The following is a 21,631-nucleotide window of genomic DNA, read 5'->3' as shown; positions in this document are numbered from 1 at the left end:
CTCTTTCAGTAAACTGAAATGGCAGCTCTGCAAGGCCCTGAACATAGGCAGCATCCAGAACAGACAGTAGTTCCACTGTACCCGGTAAATATCCTTGTTAGTGTGTTCATCAGACGGCTTACTGCCGACGACTCACAAAAAAATGCTCACGCCCACAACGTTTCATTTCCAGCACTGGCGGGCAGTCTTCAACAAGTACGATCTGGATAACGATGGACGAATATCATTCTCAGAACTCAAGAATATCATCAATAGTGAATCATACGAGAAAGATATACCAGAGTCTGCACTCAGGGAAATCATGAGACGAGCGGATCAGGACCAGAGTGGATATCTGGAATGGAATGAATTTGAGAAGCTGGTAAAACTGCTTACATTTGTTTCATATTGTGTTGTGTGTACGGAAGTGACCTTTTGTGGCAATTTAATTGACTATAATTGAAAGATGAAACCTTGAAATTATTAAGTAACCATTGTTCATGTGACAAGATATTCAAAAACATTATTGAGGGCATTGATGTATGATGGGTGGTAGGAAGAAATGGAGAAACTTGTGAATGTGTCATTCCTTCCTTTAGTTTATATACAGTTTACTGCTACATATATTTGAGGGCAGGTTTTTGTTTTCATAAGTACAGGGATCTCATTACATTTCCATTTTTTTTTTTCATAAAAATGCCTGTTAACACCAGACTGTTTTGTGTGGGATGTGCCCTATAGTGGTGCTTGTTTACATTCATGTTTCCTCTCTCTTCATCTGGATTTTCCAACACTTCTCCAAGCATAGTGTGGCTACGGTGTCTGGCTGTACTCGAGGACGTGGTATTTTCCTGTGCAGGTGTTATTGCAAGCAAATGATTTACAGTTCCACTACATAAGAATTGTGAGAACAATAAGTTGTATTACTGCAATATGCAAATGGTGGTAGGGATAATCATATGTGATCATTAATATTAGTTTATTTGTTCAAGGATCATTTTACAGTGCTATTGGACCTGTAAGATTAATACAATAAAATGTACAATTCATATTTACAGACATATGAATATTCAAACATCTTCAGTGAAGAGAGGGCAGGTGCTCAACTAGGGCCTTGTTGAACGATACATCTTGTCATTTGCCTGATGTGATTTAGGAAAACATAGATTTTTCATGTTTGTACATATGTGTCAAAAGGTTTCTTAATGACATAGAAAGTAATTATACACTGTTTGTTTAATCTCCCCACAATTTTGATTGCACACAACCAACACATTAGCAGATGACTCAATGACCATGCATGCCATTCCCCTCTTAAATTTCAATATGTTTCCCTGCATCTCTGAAAAACTGACTTGTAATCCTTTCGTGATGAGTGAGAGATTGAACTTGGAAAAATGACAGGGCATTACTATAGTGACCCGGTGATTACCTTTTTTTATCTTGTTTTTAATAATCACTGTTGTAAGCAATCATTAACTATGTTTTATGCTATATTTAAGAGGTGCATGTTGACTATTGGTACCTTTTAAATAAATGTCTTTTAGTTATCTCTTTCATCTTATTTGGCAAATTATAATAAAATTTTAGTGCATTGTAGAAAATGCTGTTTAGAGTTTTTCGTTTGTTTTTCTGTACTAAGTGTAAGACTTAAATGGCTCTTTGCCCATAAACATGTGTTGAGCTCTTGAGCCCTACTTACTAATTTGTTAAGACTTTTTTTTTTTTTTTTTAAATGAAGGTTGTTTTGAATGAATGATCTGTAGCACAGCCCAAGGTGTCACATGTGAGTTATAAAGCCATTGAATGTGTAAAGACAATCTCTCTCCCTCGAGAATCACATTTTCACTCTGCAGTGGAGTGTGCGCTGATATGAAACTTCTGGCAGATTAAAGCTGTGTGCCAGACCGAGACTCGAACTCGGGATCTCTCTTTCTATCTAAGCAGATTTCCATTCCACAATTATATTATGTGTCCTCAGAAAATTCATATTTTCCCATTGTGTTAAGGTACTGCTCAAGTTTTTAACATTTCTGTAAGATAACACAGTCTCAGTAGAGTTTATATAGTGCTGAGAAACATTTACATTGTTGGTAGTGTTATTCATTACAGCTGTTGTTTTCTTAATTACGACCTCTTGTTAACAAAGTTTATGAGAACCATAAAATTTGAATACTGTTCTTACAGAGCTCCTGTTAGTGTGGCAGGGATATCTAATACAACAATGTTAGCTGTGTGTGCAGCAAGGATATTCCTTAGTTAAAATTGTACTCCCATACTTTACAGTGGATAGTTACATTTCATCTGTACTCATTACAACCTTTAACTGTACTTGCCCGAACCTTCTGGGTGCTGAACAACTAGTTACAAATGTTCTTCTGAACCTGTGAACAACAGAAGGATGAATTTTTAACTGCTTGGCCACCTATTTGTGAGTTCGTCCAGTGTCCAATCTACCAGTGGCGCTCTGTAGAAGTTTCTCGGCCATGTGATACCACTGTTTTATTAGCGGTTTTGTATATTGGACCATAACTTCCATTCCTCTCTCAAGCATGTAGCTTTCTGCTATTTATATTGACATAGCCAGACTGTGGCTCCGTGTTTTATTGAGAGGAAAGAACATTATAATTTAATTTTATGTGCCAGTGACAGTGGTCTCATGAGCGGCGCAACACAAATTCCGATAAGAAAAAGGTGGAGGAAAAATTTGTGGTCCTTTTTATTCAGGTGTCACCTTAGCATCTGCAATAATTGTTTTAGGGAAATCACAGAGAAGTTAACTCTGAATTTGTTGTGCAACATTTAGCATTGCTGCCATTTGCTTCTGACTCAAAGTATCATGTTCATCCAATATTGCTTGCAATTCGGCGTCTTCTTACTTTTTTGGTGGTCTTCCACGTTCTTCATTTCTTACATCAAAATAATTATTTCTGAACCTTTGAAACCATCTTTTGCATGTTGCTTCTGATAGAGCATGGTCACCATATGCCTCGAAAAGCATTCGTTGCAACTTTGCCGCACTTTATTCAAATGAAAACAAAAAATTAATGCTTTCCGCAAATCATCACTTTCTGGTACAAAATTCGACATTGTTAACACAATGAAAACATATGATGTTGTTTGTTCCATGACTTGATGTATACTAAATATCTTTGACAGATGTCATACCAACCAAAAAAAAAAAAAAAAAAATTAAGGCTTGTTCGCAACAAATATTCCCTATCGACACATTTGTTTCTTAACGCTCACTCATACTGGTACCCCTGGTACAGAACTCAGTTTATTAATGTGCTGAATAATCCCTGTGATTTTATTGCTTTTGGCTTCAATACTGTTTGCCCAATGGTTCTAAGTGACTGGTGCTGCTACAAAGCAATATCATATAACAGCAGCTTCCTATAAATGAGGATTGTAAATGTAATTGTTCCTTGTTTGATTCACAGTTATTTAAACAGTGCTAGTATCTGCAAACCCAGGACAGTGTCATAATCCATGATATATTCAAAAAAACAGTGAAATATTTCTCTGCTCTGTGTTGCTACCCAGTCGATCTGTGCGAACACACTGAGTAAGTGGATCAGTGTTTTTTAATTAAATCATGGTAGGAGGTTAGTGGATCAGTGTTTATTAATACATTGAATGTGTGACTGCATTGTGCATAAACATTAATCCACCTGTCTTCTCGCACAGTTTAATTAAAAAACATTGACCCACTTACTCGGTGTGCTCGTGCAGATCGATTGCGTATTCATTTTACCACCACATTTGATACATTTTCGTGTTTCTGCAATTAATCCATGAGACATGGAGCAACATCAGTCCACTTTATAGCACTTGCTGTCATAATCACAAAATATTTCTCTTGAGACTCACTAGTACACTGAAAAACAGAACAGTTTCAGTTTCGGCACTATAAATATGTTGCCACTCTTCTTGCCTATCATTGATTATGTCAAAGAATCATCCTATTGGCTACACAAAACTGACACATTGCCAATGTAAGAGCAATAGATAAGCACAGCAATGACTGCCGCTGGCCCTAATCTAAACTTCAGCCAACTTAATTTATCTTATTTGATTTTCTTTTCACTGTAACTACAGATGGGACACAGGCAGAATTATCAAACATATTCCTTTTTGCTTGATAGTACTATATAGGGCTGTTACATGCAGGGCTGTGATATGTTCACATCCTTTCCTGGAAAGAAGTTTGTATTATTTCCTAAGTGAGTGTTCATAAGAACATTTTTTTGCTGATTTATTAAATTTAATGTATTTATTCACCTGAAGCATGTATCACATGCTTAGCTGGGCACTACTTTAGACAACTGGTTTTGACTTGGTTTCACAGTCCTGTTGAATTTTTTGAAGACAATATTTTTACTATTTATTATGATTTCCACATTTACAGTTTGAACTTAGTCATTTTCAAGCAGTTAAGGCACTGAAAATAAATGCAACTCTCCCCCAATCTCTCCACATTGGGTCACAGGTTTATTGAGGAGTGTGCATGTGTGTTCTTTATTTTATTTCATTTTTTTTAAACAAGAAAGAAAAAAACCACTTATATTCAGGAGGTGAAATTCCTAGTACTACTGACAGATGTCAAAATACAAGAAACTATCCTAGCTGTCAGAGCTGTTAATTTTTTCTTCGGGAAAGAAATAAAAGGTCAGGAAAGACTAGAAAGGAAGAAAATATCACTTGGCTCCCAGGTTAAGAAAGATAAATGTTCTCAAAACAGTAGTTACTGCATATACTAATGTCTAGAAGGTATGTGGCTTTGGGAAAGAGGGAAACACGGCCAGAGGAAAACAGGTAGTTCTAGGCACTAGCATAGTGTCTTGTGATTTTGTATATGTGTATTAGCAGTACTAAGAATTTTGCCTCCTCCTTGCCAGCAATTTCATCTTAGAATACTGTAGTTTTCTCCAGTGAACTCCTCCATTGGTGCAATTAAAATTACTGTGAAGAAAACGCATAAAACTAATGTAACAAAATGGGAAGCAAGATGATTTTGCTAATGAAATGTAAATACTAAGAAAACTTTATTCTTATGGTTTATTGTGAGGGATTATACTATTAGTGAACTTGTCTAATTTTGTATGCTTATTGTGCTGTAATAATTTTAACTTAGGTGGATTTCCTGTGCATGCTATTAGCTAGGCCTTATGTGCAAAATAGATTGAGTTTTCTGGTACCATAAATTTGCAGCATTATTTTTGTTTATAGGTGCACATGAAAGAGTTTCACAACCTATTTGGTGCAGCCATTAACAAGTACATACATGCAACAGTGGTGCCACGATCCAGGCTATCTCAGGTGGATCAGGTGGATGGGACAGGGGAGTATGAGGAGCAGTACAGCTGCTGGCCGCCTGCTGTCTGCATGATCATCATCAGCATTGTAGAGGTTTGCAATAGTATATTTTCAAACTAGAACATGTTATTGAAGAATGTTTGCTGACAATGAAAGTGAAGTAATTTGACACAGCATGTTGTGTTATGTATTCAGGTTTGTGTACGAATATATAGGATGATTAAGATGGTTGTGAACTGTATGAACCAGACATTATAGATAGCTACTCACCATATAGTGGAGATGTTGAGTCGCAGACAGGCACAAGAGAAAGACTGCTAAAAAAGTGAGCTTGTGGCCAAAAGTAATTCTTCCAAAGAAGAAGACAGAGTGTGCACCTGTGGACACACACACACACACACACACACACACACACACACACACACACACACACACGCGCCCAATGCCCCTGGCTGCTGAGGATGGACTATGAGCAACTGCACAAGATAGCAATCTGGGCAGTGTGGGTAAGGAGGAGTAGAGCGAGGAATGGGAGGAATAGCGAATAGCACGGTGGGGGTTGTAAAGTGCTGCTTGTGGGAGCATACAGGGATGTAGTGAGGATAAGGTAGGGCAGTTGAGTGCAGTCAGGAGGTTAGATGTTGGGTGGGGAGGGTGAGCATGCGATGATGGGACCATGATCACTTTCAGTACTTCTTTCTTTTCTCTGCTGCTATCTTTCCCTCAGACCATATCTTTTCTCAGACTTGGTCTGAACAATGGATTCCTTCACAACCAGGCTTGTCTACCAGGACACCTATTATGGTTTCAGGCACTTTATTTATTTTCTCAAAACTTCACAACATTTGTTTTGTTTAACTCTTGTTTGGTCCCCATGTAGTTGAGCCCTCCACCTTTTAAAAAATTTTTACAGTTGTTTGGGCTGCATGGGGCAGGCTTCCCAAAACCCCGTGTGATAGCCAGTGCATGTGGTAGGATGTTAAGTACCTGTACAGTGGTAGCCTCTCTCTACATAGGGATCTCACTATGGATGTCAGAGCTGTTACCTCTCCACACATGCCAAGGAGTAGGTATCTGTTTTTTTTTTTTGGGGGGGGGGGGGGGGCACTGTAATTTTGAAGCAATGGCATCAAGCCAGGTGGTCTCTGCCATGGCTGGGTGGTGCCAATGGGGTGAGTCCTTGGCCAGAGTATGTGGAATCGTAGTGGCTATCTCTGTCAGTAAAAAAAAAAAAAAAAATCCAAGCCATCATTCAGTGACCATGATGGCAAGCATTGTTTCTTACGGCCAATGCAACACTTTAAATGCCAGTACATAGGGTATATGTTCCCCCATTGCATGAATAACCCAGTTTGTGGTGAGTGGTTGGTTACATCATGAAAACTCATCAGGTGAGCAATGATAATGCCAATTGTGGATTCTGGTGACAGCCCACTCTCTCCCACATATTTCCAATCCCTGAAATGCACAATCTTAGTATGGAATGGAAAGCCCACAAACTTAGTGTTTCTGATTACCTTTCACATTTTGAAGCCCAGGAAATCTAAGATCAGTTATATACATCCCAGTGGGTCCAAATTTTGTCTCTACCTTGGACAAGGCATTAACAGTTCCTCTTGTACTTAAATACTGCATCTCTCCATTCATTCAGTGTTGCTCTCTGTTAGGTATGCAACTAAATTGTCTGGTTTGGGATATGGGCCCCTCCCTCTCTTGCTTCCTCAGCACTGTACCTGGGGACCTTGACTCCTCACATCCTGTCCAGAGAAGAACATCAGCCTCTAGCATCAAACAGTGACAGGGATCCCTTTTGAACAGCACAGTTACTGATGTTTAAATGGCCATCTTAATTGATATCTCCATCAACAAGAGTCTGCCCCCTACCCTATTCGTCTTTGGGATTTCAGTACGCACCACCACCTGTGGCAGAGTATCCTGTTGTCTTGTAGGGACCTTGTGTTTGCCTAACTTCTTTCTGATCCTGATCTTTGTAGGTACCCCAATTCCTTTTAGTGCAGCCTGTTGCAGCTTTTCAGCTTTTGATCTTTTCCTCAAATCCTGTGGCTTCACTGCAATGAGTGCTAAACAGTGGTTTTTGTAACTGTGCAACATCTTAAGGTACATACTTTGCAGACTGCCCTCATCACTCTTGAGTGGGCCCCTGGACAGGCTCACTGCCCAGTAAATGTAGTAAGAAGTGTTGCAGGGAGTGTTGCGTCTCCTCTTGTTTACCGTGTGCCTCTTCATCCCAGGTGTGGGGCAAGTTCTGGGATCTACTGGGCTGCCTAAGATAAACAACTGTTCTGCGCCTCCTCCTTCATTGTGTTATTTCTGCTGATGCACGGATTCTTGCTGAACACCTCATGGCCCACTTCCTAGTGCATACGTCTTGGAGTTTCCACATTGGGTGCTGTGGTTCTAGTAGCTGGATGAACTACAGAAACAACGTACAAATGGGGGTAACACTGTCCTTTATCGCTTTTTCTGTCTAGATTTGTGAGTATATATTTAGGTGTGATAAAGGAATTACTGTTGATTTGTTTCAATATGAGAAGGTATTTAATTATATGTTTATTATAAGAAAACATAAACCTGATGTCAGTTTTGTGTCTCATACTCCCTTTTTAATTTTGTACTCTATTTATTTCTTATGGTCTTGTCATACATTATGTTAATGCAGTAGCATCATGTTATAGGTTTCAGTTTACCAATAGCAGTGGCATGTTGCTGTTTACCTCTTTGCACGAGCCAAAGTGGTAAATTGAAAAGAGTGTCATTTTAAAAATTTCCCTGCCAGACTTGTCTCAAGAACAATATCTTAAAGCAAGGTCTTTTACTATTATGGGCCACATCTCCACCCTATTAGAAGAAATTATTTGTTCCATTACTGTCTTACCCCTGCGACAAGTCCCAGGGAGTTATGAATGGGGATGTGCCTCTCGTTGCATGCAAACCTTTGGGACTCTTCATGTGCTCTTTAGCCTGCAGCCCACCTCATATATTTTTTTATCTCTGAAGCAGTTCTCTTTCATCTCTGGCATCAGTATTCCTTTCAGTACCTCAATTTCACCGCCCCTAAAAACAAGCACCATTCAGTCAGATTTATAGCTGTGGTTACTAACTCCAGGAGGACTATTCCATGAGTGAGTGATCGACAAACTCGCTATGTAGTGTCTTAATCTTCGAGGAACCATCAGATTTGTGTGCCTTATCACTATATCACAGCATCATTGACATACATGTACCTAGTGATGTCTATTTATTTTAATCTGGTACGTGTGAGTTTAAAACACATGGCGAGTCAAGATATTCTGTGTTGTCCAAAAATTTGTTACCAATTTGAAACCAGTGATGACCCTTTTTAATATAGTAACAAAAACCAAAGTGTGGCTGGTTGGTGTTGTATACTGCTAGCATTTTTTACTGGATAACATTATTGGAGAGCCAGAGCTGTTATTCCAAAAAATACAATATTATTCAACATGAACACCGAGGATCCCTGTGCAGGTTTGACTCTTTGGCGACTCTACGACCAGATAACCCATATCGTTAGTAGCAAGAAATCCTCTTATCAGGCACAGCATTCCATGTGAGAACCATGTAGCACAACATTAATGCTTCTGGATGAACTGTAACTGCTTCAGTGTGTTAGATTTTGGGCAATTTTTCACAAACATGCTTTTCACTGCAGGAATGTTCTTAAGAAGGCAAAGGTTATTCAAAATTTTCTTTGTTACTTCTAAAAATTATCATCATGATTACAGATAGTGCCAAAAATCATATAAATTTAAATACTGCTATTTACATCATCATTAAGGTGTATCATAGATTTGACATTTTTATTAATTATGGGTTTTAAAGAAGTACCACTCTTTGGAGCAACATACTAACAAATAGAGTGAACTTCTTGTAGATAGTGTGTGAACATAGTGGAAATTTCTGTAGTAAGTTGCTATTTATGATGTAAATCATTGAGGGCAATTGATGGATATAACTAAAAGTAAATATTGATAACTGCTATGACCTATGGTGGGGTTTTCAGATGGTGGAGCAGCAGCAGCAGATGATTCTCAGTAACGAACAATGTCATGATATGCATTCAGTCATGGGTGCAAATAAGTCTATGTTCATAATGTAAATCAGTAGTGGCCAGAGCATTGCAAATAAAATTATCGTGAATTTATCATATTTTGGTGATGTGTTACATATTTGTTTGTCACCTCAACCAAGATTTAATACTTCAAACTAAATCATTAATAATTATTTCAGCTTAGTGAAAGTCAATATGCGGTACACATAGAAATTCATGGAATGGTCATCCAGAAAATGTGAGCCGTTTACTGTCGTATATATGGCATCAGTTTAAGTTTGTCATTGTCTACCCACTCTTACATTGGCTATCTCCAACTTGAAATGATGATATATTGCCACCATTCGCTCTGTAATGCACATGAGCACCATGGGTCCCACAGATGTGTTCAGCTATTTACAGTACCCAATTTTTTTCTGACTACATGTGTTGAAGTTAATTTGAAAACAAAAGCGTTGAATTTTGCAATGAAGGAGCTGCAAGTGTGTGTGTGTGTGGGGGGGGGGGGGGGGGTGGAACTTTGTACAGACACTGATGACCTCGCAGTTGAGCACCCCACAAACCAAAAGTCACTTCCATGTTAGGTGTGGTGTGGGCATCTTAGTGGAAATGTATGTCCTGTGGTAATCCTGATTTGGCCATAGAAATTGCTCTTTCTTGTTGTTGTTTGTTTCATAGTATTCAGTATATAGCAGTCTTTTTGTTGATGCCCAAAGATTTCAGTTTTTTTTTCAGAAATACAAATGATAGAGGTGTATAAGCTCAGGGAAAAGAATAATTTCTAGATGAAATAAAATAAATACATACTGTTTTTTCTCTTCTTTCTTTTTTTCTTTATCTCTCTACCCTAAGAAAAGGCACACATTAGTAGGAGAGATGTTGAATATGAAGACTTTTCTGGACAGTAATTTTATGTTTTATCTGTGTTCAGGTAATTACATTCCTGTTTGATGTTGTTACTATGGGAACAACAGCAGCAGATGGTCCTGCTGCAGTGGCACTTATGTATGATCCACATAAACGATACGAAGCCTGGCGCTACCTGACTTACATGTTTGTTCATGTTCGGTAAGTATTCCCAGAAGTAATAGTTATCATAGTACTTCTTTTTCAGTTGAAGTTTTCAGTTCCATTTTTAACATTTAGTTCTATTTAGTTATTTGCTGGATTCAGTGCTTGTATTGCTGTGCTTTTCAGAATGTAGGGTCATTATAAATGATTGAAGTAGTTTTGTGTATGTATCCTAATTGTGTTTTTGGACAATACATTAAGCTTTGCAGTCACAGAGCGAAACTCTGTTTCTTTTCACAAATGCTCATTTGTATTCCCTAATTGCCAATTTTGCAAATATGACACTCAACCAATGACCCTCCCCTCCACCATGTCCTGCCTGCACGCACACACAGTCACGTGGGACTAAGTTCAGCTAATGTGAAGAATGTGACAATAATTGTCTAACTCTTACTTAGAGCATAAGACTGATGCAACAGTATTTAAGTGCAGAGTTTCAGATCTCATGAATGTAAGCAGAAGAGGGATGGAATCCATCCTGTTGATAGATGAAGTTTGTAATGTCTGCCTGCCTCTGTCTCCAGCAGTAGTCAATTGTTGCAGCTTGCTTGGGTACCCATGTCAAAATGGCACTGTAAACTTTAAGCTGTGATGCCTGTAGATAAGTTGGTGCAGATAAGAAAAATGGGATTCACATCTCCAAGTCACTTCTTCACGTCCACAACTCTTTTATTTACATTGAAAGATATTAAAGTCACCAACAAAGGCTAAATATTTAACATTTATTTTGCATTCAGAATTTCTTATGTTTATCCTTTTGATTTTGTGTTTGTAAGAGTTTGGCAGATATGTTCTCTGGTCTTTCTGTCCACTCTGACTTCTTTTGGAGTGTCAGAACATTGTCTTAAGAGTCATAGATCTTCTTAAAGATCGCAAGGGTGACAATTGTGCTTGGACATTGGCAGATCTTTAATATTCTCTTCAAGTCCCACATCTGTTCTGTGTTCAGTTGACCTTTCCTGAGGCCTTCTCCTAACTTTCACAACCCAGTGGCAATGCTATCTTCAGCACAAATGTTTTTGTTTTCAAGTGATCTGATATTTGCTGTTTCTGGTATTGTTCGAGGTTGTGAAACTGGATTTGTTAAGGGTTTTCAATGTGCAGTCTTCCTTTTGTTGAATTACAGTTGAGTATATGTAGGAAGTGGTCAGCCAGTATTGTGCAGTTATCTTTGGTATTCATCTTTAATGTGCCATTTATTCAGTGGAAGCATATTGTTCGTAGCTGGAAATGAGATGGATTCTCCTTGAAGGTTTTATAAAAATATATCTTTATTCTTTAATTTTTTATAGCTACACAGGCTATTTGATTTTAAATAAAAATTGATCTGTGGAATAGATGAAGTTGACGAAAGAAAGGATTTTTGACTAAATTTAAAATTACTTTATCATCTTTCAGACTTTTGTGTTATTGTGCAAGTAATTACTCTTTTTTGCCATATGTTGTGCTACTTACTTTTGGTGCTATTCCATCCACTCAAAAACTCTATGGAGAAATTGTTTTTCATTACTTTCTCTCAATAGGATTAATTATAAAGCTTGTATCCTTCGCAAAACATTCTAATCTGCATCATATATTTAACGTGGTTTGTTATTCACATATATTAGGAATGGGACAGGACCTAAAATTGATGCTTGTGGATTTCCCTTTGTAATTTCTCCCCCGTCTCTAAATTTTCTCACTCCATCATTGTAACAGTTATTCAGTGCAACTATTTTTGTTCTTTTGTTAAGTGTGATTCAAAACATTTGTTTTTACAGTGATAAATTCCTTAAGTCTTGATCTTGGACAGATTACAGACTGAGAAAGTGTGTAATATTTGGTGGGTAAATATAGAAATTGAGTTTAGTCATGCAGTCATTATAGAATCCTGATTGTAATGCACAAACTAAATTGCTTCTATTTTATTTTGACACCACTCTACAATACCTCCTCTTATATTTTGGTAAAAGCAGCTTGTATATTATCGGTCATACCATAGTCATTCAGTTTGTGATAGTACCTTGTGCACTGACTGATTGTCTTTTGTGTTATTTCACTGTATGTCAGGTAGTTTTATTTGTAACCTTTATTATTAATTTATGTAATGATGTATACATTTTTGGAAAGTAATACATTTAAATAGTTTTGGAAAATAATGCATTACTTTTTGTAGAGTAAAAATTATACAGGACATTTACTTTTTAGAGCCTTTATACAGATTTCAATTTTATTTTATGTGATATTTTAACCACTTTAGTTATGTGACCTACGTCGTTCTTTTTTTTTTTGTTGAATGGACATTCTGAATTTTTTTTTTTTTTTTGAAAGTTACTGCAAAATACCAGGGCTAAATTTGTCAGAAAATACTTTGTATTTCACATTAGTACTTGTTTCCATGTATGTCTAATTCAGATAACCTAGACAAAATTTCTAGTAGGTGTGATGAATGACAGCTAGTTCTAAATGTGAAAAAATGCAAGTTAACGTAGATGAGTAGGAAGAACAAACCTGTAGTGATTGGATAGAATATTACTAGTGTCCTGCTTAACACAGTCAAGTTGTGTGAATATCTGGGAGTAATGTTGCAGAGTAATGTGGTATGGTACGGGCATGTGACTATTGTGGTAGGGAAGGAGAACGGTCAATATCGACTTACTGGGAGAATTTTCGGAATGAATGGTTTGCCTGTAAAGGAGACCAAGTATAGTACATAGGTGCAACCTATTCTCTAATACTGCTCGAATGTTTGGGATCCATACCAGGTAGGATTGAAGGAAGACATTGAAGCATTTCAGACGTAGGCCACTAGATTTGTTACCAGTAGGTTTGAACAACATGTAAGTGTTACAGAAATGCTTCAGGAGCTCAAATGGGAATCCTGGAAGGAAGGCAAAGTTCTTTTTGAGAAACACCATTAAGAAAATTTAGAGAACCGGCATTTGAACCTGACTGCAGAAAGATTGTACTGCCACTGACTTACATTGCACGTAAGCACAACAAAGATAAGATACAAGAAATAAGGACTCATACAGATGCATGTAGACATTTGTTTTTCCTGTCACTCTGTTCAGAAGTGGAACAGGAAGGGGAATGACTAGTAGGGGTATAGGATACCCCCCACCTTCCCCTGTGGGTCCGGGGGTTAGAATAGTCCCGAGGTATTCCTGCCTGTCGTAAGAAATAACTAAAAGGAGTCTCTCACATTTTGGCCTTTATGTGGTAGTCCCCTTTGAGATTAGACTTCCATTTTTCAAAATTTACCCGAAGGTCGAGCCAATTACGGAAGGGAGCCTTACATGGTGCATAGTGTCCATCATGCGCTAGACCTCTCGCATCCTTCGTCGATGTGGATCTGCACTTCCACTCATTCTCCAGCTGTTGGGTGAGGTCACCCTCCTGGGTGCATTTTACTCTATCTTCTGTGCGGTATTGCTTTCTGCGCTGTCAATGGTAATGGACTTCTTAGCTCGTTTGTGCCTGATACCCAGCAAGGTAGCCAGTCCATTGTGGTGGGGCTGCAATGTACCATGTTGATTGTAGCCCCTTGACCACACAGGGATCGCTGTGCTGATGCCTATGCCGTTAACTCCCCAAGTATGCCAAGGGGTAGACGGCTGTCACCCTGGGGCATCGAGGCTTCCAGCAATGGCCCTCCTGCCAGGTGGCCTTTGAAGCGGCTGGGTGGCGCCCGTGGGGAGGCCCCCTGGTCGGAGTGGGTGACATGAGGGCAGATGACATGTCATGAAGTGTAGTAGGTCATCTCATGCTCGTGGTCAAACACCAGCAGTCTCTGAGCGGTCAAAGTCTAACTTCAATGCTAAGAAATATGACCCCAATTCGTTCCCCCCACGCTTCCCCTCTCCCCTCCCCCCTGCCGGCCACACCACGGGAGGAGGGCCAGACTAAGTATGACAGCAAAGCTTATTCAATCCGGTACATTGTATGTAAAGAGTTGATGGGGAATCTTTGTCAGTGAAACCTCAATTTTTTGTGGAGCATTTAGAGGTCAAGTTTGGGGAGGTGGAGGGCTTGTCCAAAGTGGGGTCAGTGTTGGTCTTGATAAGAACAGCATCCTCTGCCCAGTCATGGGCACTACTCACCTGTGACAAGGTGGGGGATGTTTCTATTTCCATCATGCCCCATAAGATCTTAAATACGCACCAATTTAGAGTGGTGAGGTATCCATTTCATCCGGCGTGTCCACCGGGGTCCGAGGGATAATCAGGTTGCCACTGGGGCCTTCATCTACACATTACCCAAGAAGGTCAAGGTGATGGTCTATCACTTTGATGTAAGCCATACATCCCTTCCCCGATGCGGTGCTTTAAGTGTTGGAAGTTTTGGGATTGTGGACATCCTTCCCTTTCCAATACTCCCTGTGCCCCACCTCCCATCAGTGTCAGCTGTGGAGAAGACCATTTGCCATGCTCGTCTGACTGCAGGATTCTCCAGAAAGAAAGAAGAATAATGGAATACAAGACACTCGACTGATTGACCTATACTGAGACTAAGAGAAGATATGAAAGGGTACATTCTGTCAATATGATGTCAACCTACACTGCTGCTACAACGGTTCTACCCTCTTTCATTCTGCCGTGTACAGTTGGCTCTCAGAGCCATCAGACTCCACCTGCCCCCTTATTGGTCGGGGCCATTTTCCTCCCTCTTGCTCCTGCACAACCTACTTCAGAAGCAAACCCCCCCTCTCCTCCCTGCAACCATCTGGGATATCAGTTCCTCCTCAGTCCCCGAGCCAGAAAAACATAAGCAGCAGCGAGAGAAACCTAAAAAGAATAAGATCCCCAGGAACCAAGGCTCTGCGGTGGCACCCACACCACCAATACCTACAAGCTCTGTTGGGTCTGAGGATGAGGTGGAGATTCTGGCGTCTGCTGGGCCCTCAGACACAATGGATGTCAATCTCAGAGGTGACAGCAGGTGATCCTGAGGCATAGACTGCCTCATTGAGAGTTTCATGTTTTCTCAGTCTCATGATCATAATACTTCAGTGAAACTGAGGTGGTTTTTTCCACCACCTGGCTGAGCTACGGCAACTGTTAAGCTTTACACTTGCTTTCTGCATTGCCCTCCAGGAAACCTGGTTCCTGACAATGCGGACCCCTGCCCTCTATGGCTATAAGGGATATTACAGGAACTGTACTGATTATGACTATAATAGTGTGTCAGGTGGAGTTTGCATGTATGTCCTGAACTCTGTATGTTGTGTACCTGTGCCCCTTCAAACCCCTCTTGAAGCTGTGGCTGTCAGGATAAGGACGATGCAGGAAATAACTGTATGCAATGCATATCTTACTCCAGATGGTGCAGTGCCCCTGAATGTATTGGCTGCACTGATTGATCAACTCCCTAAACCTTTCCTACGTTTGGGAGATTTTAACATGCATAACCACTTGTGGGGTGGCGCCATGCTTGCTGGCTGAGGTAGGTAGGTCGAAAATTACTGTTACCACTCGACCTCTGCCTGTTGAATACAGGTGTCCCCACACGTTTCAGTGTGGCACATCACACATATTCGGCCATTGATCTCTAGGTTTGCAGTCCTGGCCTTCTCCAATCTATTCACTGGAGAGCACATGAAGACCTGTGTTGTAGTGACCACTTCCCCATCTTCCTGTCACTCACACCGTCATGCCCATGGACGCATACCCAGATGGGCTTTAAACAGGACAGACTGGGAAGCCTTCACCTCTGTTGTCACTGTAGAATCTCCCACACATGGTGCCATTGATGTTGTGGTTGAGCGGGTCGCTACAACGATCGTTTCTGCAGTGGAAAACGAAATCCCTCATTCTTTAGGGTGCCCTCAGTGAAAGACAGTCTCTTGGTGGTCGCCGGAAGTCACTGAGGTAATTAAAGAGCATCGATGAGCTCTACAATGACATAAATGGCACATTTTCTCAGAGCACCTAATAGCTTTTAAGCAGATCTGTGCCCGCGTTCACCAGCTTATAAAACGACAGAAACAGTGGTGTTGGGAGAGGTATGTGTCAACTGTTGGGTGCCATACATCACCTTTCCAAGTCTGATGAAGATCAGATGTCTTTTTGGGTACCAGACCTCAGCAGGTGTGCCTGACATTAACATCAATGACGTGTTATCTACCGATGCAAGCACAATTGCTGAGCACTAGCATCGAACCTCTGCATCGGAGAACTACGCCCCAGCCTTTTGAATCCTCAAATGGCCTTTGGAAAGGAAAGTCCTCTCGTTCACTACATGCCACAGTGAGCCCTATAATGCCCCATTTACAGAGTGGGAGCTCCTCAGTGCCCTTGCATATTGCTCCGACACAGCTCCTGGGTTGGATTGGATCCACAGTCAGATATGATCAAACATCTCTCGACTGACTAAAAGTGACATCTCCGTGACATCTTCAACCGAATCTGGTGTGATGGCATCTTTCCTTTGCAATGGCTCAAACCTGGTCAAAACCCACTTGATGTGGATAGCTACTAGCCCATCAGCCTCACCAACTTTCTTTGTAAGCTGCTGGAATGTATGGTGTGTCGGCAGTTAGGTTGGGTCCTGGAGTCACGTGGCCTACTGGCTCCATGTCGGGGTGGCTTCCACCAGGGTCTCTCTACCACTGCTAATCTTGTGGCCCTCAAACCTTCCATCCGAACAGCCTTTTACAGATACCAACATCTGGTTGCCATCTTTTTTGATGTACGTAAAGCATATAACATGACCTGGCGACGACATATCCTTACCACATTGTATAAGTTAGGTCTCCAGGACCCTCTCTCGATTTTTATTCTAAACTTCCAGCCACTCCGTACTTACTGTGTCCAAGTCGGTGCCTCCCATAGTTCACCCTGAATTCAAGAGCATGACGTTCCGCAGGGCTCTATATTGACTGTGTCTCTATTTTTAGTGGCTATTCACGGTCTAGCAGCAACTGTAGGGCCATTGGTCTCACCTTCTCAGTATGCAGAAGACTTCTGCATATCATACTGCTCCTCCAGTACTGGTGTTGCTGAGTGGCACCTACAGGGAGCCATTGACAAGGTGCAGTCATGGGCTCTAGCCCACAGCTTCCAGTTTTCAGGTGCGAAGTTGTGTGTCACGCATTTCTGTCATCATTGCACCGTTCATCCAGAAGCAGAACTTTACCCTAATGATGATCGACTCACTGTAGTGGAGACATATAGATTCTTAGGACTGGTTTTCGACACCCGATTGACGTGGCTACCTCACCTTCGTCAGCTTAAGTGGAAGTGCTGGCAGCAGCTCAGTGCCATCCGCTGCCTGAGCAATACCAACTGGGATGCAGTATAGCTCTATGGTGCTGCAGCTCTACTGAGCCCTTGTTCAATCCCGCCTTGACTATGGGAGTCTGGTTTATGGTTCGGCGGTGCCCTCAGCATTTCGTTTACTTTACCCAGTGCACCACTGCGGCATTTGCCTAGTGACTGGAGCTTTTAGAATGAGTCCAGTGACCAGTGTCCTGGTGGAGGCCAGAGTCCTTCCACTGAAGGTTAGGCATGCGTAACTGCTTGCCAGTTATGTTGCACATGTTCATAGTTCTCCTGCGCATCTGAATTACCATCTTCTTTTCCCAGCTACAACGGTTCATCTGCCGCATTGGCGGTCCAGGTCAGGGCTTACGACTGTGGTTCATGTCCAGTCCCTTCTGTCTGAACTGAAGTCCTTCTCTTTACCACCTCTTCTCGAAGTCCGTTCACGTACACATCCCTGGCGTACGCCTAAGCTGCAGTTTCTTCTGGACCTTTCGCATGGCCATACGGACTCTGTTAACCCTGTGGTTCTCCACTATCACTTCCTCTCGATTCTTGACATGTACGGGAGCCATGAAGTGGTTTAAACCACCGGCTTGATGGCTGATGGTCATGTAGGCTTTGCGTATGTTCATGGAGGACATATTGAACAGCACTCCTTGCCCGATGGCTGCAGTGTTTTCACTGAAGAGCTGGCGAACATATCTCGTGCTCTTGAGCACATCCGCTCATGCACTGGTGAGTCATTTCTCCTGTGCACTGACTCCTCGAGCGGCCTACAAGCCATCAACTAGTGCTACCCTCACCATTCTTTGGTAGAATCCATTCAGGTGTCCATTTGTGCTCTGGAATTGTCCCATCATTCAGTGGTGTTTGTGTGGACCCCAGGCCATGTTGGAATCCCAGGCAATGAACTTGCTGACAGGCTATGCGGAAACCGCTTCTCTAGATGGGCATCTCTGAAACTGACCTGCGTTCTGTCTTATGCAGCAGGGTTTATCAGCTTTGGGAGATGAATGGCATAACAATACACACAATAGACTGCATGTCATTAAGGAGACTAAAATGTGTGGAAGTCTTCCATGTGGTCCTCTAACAGGGAATCAATTGTCCTCTGCCGCCTCCGCATTGGCCATACATGGCTAACGCATGGTTACCTCCTCCTACGCGAGGACCCACCTCGGTGTCACTGTGGCTCACAAATGATGGTCGTCCACCTCTTGCTGGACTGCCCACTTTTAGCTCCTCTGCATTAGACTTTTAACTTTACTGGTACCCTACTTTCAGTGTTGGGCAACAGTGCCTCACCAGCAGCTTTAGTTTTATGTTTTATTCATGAGGGTGTGTTTTACCATTTGATTTAAGCTTTAGTGCATGTCCTTTGCCTGTATGTGTCCTCCACCCTAGTGCTTTTAGGGTGGAGATTTTAATGTAGCTGATTTCTCCTTTTCATTCTCATGGTCAGCCAGCCATGGCAATCTGCTCTCGTTTTGATCTCTTCTACATCTTTCTTGCGTCTCTCTGTGGTTTTATTGCTCAATTTTGTCAATTTTAGTGTTTGTTGCCCCTCTGTCATACTTGTGGTTTTCTCCTTTCTTCCAGCTGTGTTTTGTATTTCTTGATTATTTTACTCCCACCCTTGTGGACTTATTTTAATCAGAATGAGGGACCGATGACCTAGCAGTTTGCCCCCCCCCCCCCTCAACCCCCCCCTTTTTTAAACTAACCAAACACCACACCGTCGCCCATCACACACCAAATGCTGGCTTGCAGAGTATTTTTGTAAATGTGGATGTGTCATCCTCTTCGACTGTGGAATGTGATCCAATGGTTTCCTGAGAAGACTGTAGAAACCAGTTGACAAAATGGCTGACTGTGGAGTTCATTGTCCAATCCAGTGTTTGGAGTTGGGAGCTTTTGGACAGGATCAGATGGCTACAGGACACTGGTTAGCGGGATAGAGGAAGTAATTTTTTTAACTGTCTCACAGAAGAAAACGAGGCTGGTGACCATTACTTAGATTGGTGGCATATGTGTAGCAGAGTATAAAAATTATCCAGGTTTGCCAACAAATGTTTCAGCGGAAGTTTGTGGAGCAATACATTGCGTGATTTACCTTGAACACCACATGATGCGATGGGACTTAACTGGTGCAACAGAAAATCAGAAACAATGGACAAACAGGGATGTTTCAAAAGTTCTTGCAAGTGGAATAAATAATACATTAGCAAAAGAACATTTCTGTCTTGGAAGAAAATTCCTTACAGTAAGGAGTGTACCTTCATTCAAATCAGACTGACACTTCTGTGATACAATGACAATAAACTCTGTAACACTAAACAATGCTCTCAGCAAACCAAATTAACGTATCAACAGTTTGGAAAGCAAGGGTGTGAAGTACAAACATATTCCACCAGCAGTAACGTGATCAGATATTCTATATATTAAATGTTCACAACTACGATGTACTAATCGCTTCAAAGTCTACAGTTCGTGGTCTCACAGTCCCATTCTCGCTTCCCGAGCAGGGGGTTCCGGGTTTGATTCTCGGAGGGATCAGGGATTTTCACATGCCTCGTGATGACTGGATGTTTGTGTTGTCCTCACCATTTCATCATCATTCATGAAAGTGGCTAGATTGCTCTGAGCAAAGGTTGGGAATTTGTATGGGCACTGATACTGCGTAGTTGAGTGCCCCACAAATCAATCATCATCATCATCATCTAATAACTTCAACTTTAAACTCCCTAGTATCTTTAAACATTATTCATGCAGTAACAGCTTCACTGTTATTATGTGAAGGTTGCTTATATAATATATAGAATATCTGATCATGCTACTGCTGAATGCGTGAACCCCCTCCCCCTTCGCCCTCCCACCCTCCCCCCTGCCCCCCCTCCCCCCGCCCCACACACACACCTGTGCAGGCTACAGTGTATTATTTCCAGCACACATATACACTATTTGCATGTCAAAATCAGCCTAGAAAGTACTCTTTTCTAAAATTATCTCAAATGTGTTGGGTGCACTAATAGGTAATTGTCTTCTTTTCAGTCCATTCCACTTGATTGCAAATCTTCTAGTCCAGGTACTTCTTGGGATACCATTAGAAATGGTGCATCATGGATGGAGAGTTCTGATAGTTTATTTTGCTGGAGTAATTGCTGGTTCATTGGGGACCTCTGTGTCTGATCCTAGCGTTTACTTAGCAGGTGCATCAGGCGGTGTGTATGCTCTAATTACAGCACATGTGGCCACAATAATAATGGTTAGTAAACTTCTTGTTTTAGAAACCTTCAGTAGCATTTATACACCAGTTAATGTGAATATATTGCTTTGTGAGTTTGTTTGTTTGAAAATAAACAGATTAATTGTATGTCTTGTGTTTTTGCCAGAACTGGAATGAGATGAAGTTTGCGATTCTGCAGGCTCTTGTATTTTTTATCCTTGCTGGTAGTGATATTGGATCTGCTGTATACAATCGTTATGTCCTTAAGGAAAAAACACAGGTAAGAAGTAATTTTTTAGTACATTACAGACGTTAATTTTTCTGTTATTACATCCTAATGATGTTTGATTATCATTTTTTTAAATTTCTTGTGTGTTAGATCTATTGAATGGACAATAAAATATATAAAGGCATATGTTACATGCTAGCATACTTTTACAGCATCACTAAAAACAATATGGCACAAAAGTACAGGCAGTTACTTAAGTAGACAGTGATGACGTCTTCATATATTACTTCAGATTTTCTGTTCTTGTGCATGAACTTTGTACTAACTGCAAGGATTTTCCTTCTGCTTCAATTTATGGTGAACATTTATTTAGCCTTCATAGACGGGAATGATCTGGGAGCCAGTATGTTCTATAAATTGTCAGAGATGCTCAGTTGGATTGAAATTAGTGGTCTGTACCAACCATTAGGTTT

General features: G+C 40.9%; 1 protein-coding gene across 1 annotated transcript in view; it reads left to right on the top strand.

Annotated features, from left to right (window-relative positions):
• LOC126284345 (rhomboid-related protein 2-like) overlaps positions 1-21,631 on the top strand; it is a 52,843-nt gene that overhangs the window by 553 nt on the left and 30,659 nt on the right. Inside the window, exons 2-7 of the mRNA XM_049983199.1 lie at positions 10-84; positions 173-361; positions 5,212-5,391; positions 10,320-10,456; positions 20,755-20,968; positions 21,096-21,209. Of these exons, the coding sequence (XP_049839156.1) occupies positions 19-84; positions 173-361; positions 5,212-5,391; positions 10,320-10,456; positions 20,755-20,968; positions 21,096-21,209 (900 nt within the window). The 5' untranslated portion in view covers positions 10-18. The remainder of the gene's footprint in view (positions 1-9; positions 85-172; positions 362-5,211; positions 5,392-10,319; positions 10,457-20,754; positions 20,969-21,095; positions 21,210-21,631) is intronic.

The sequence above is a fragment of the Schistocerca gregaria genome, chromosome 8 (assembly GCF_023897955.1).
Source record: "Schistocerca gregaria isolate iqSchGreg1 chromosome 8, iqSchGreg1.2, whole genome shotgun sequence".
NCBI classification, from domain to species: Eukaryota; Metazoa; Arthropoda; class Insecta; order Orthoptera; family Acrididae; genus Schistocerca; species Schistocerca gregaria.
Note: the sequence above shows the minus strand (reverse complement) of the source record. Positions and strands in the feature narration are given on the sequence as shown.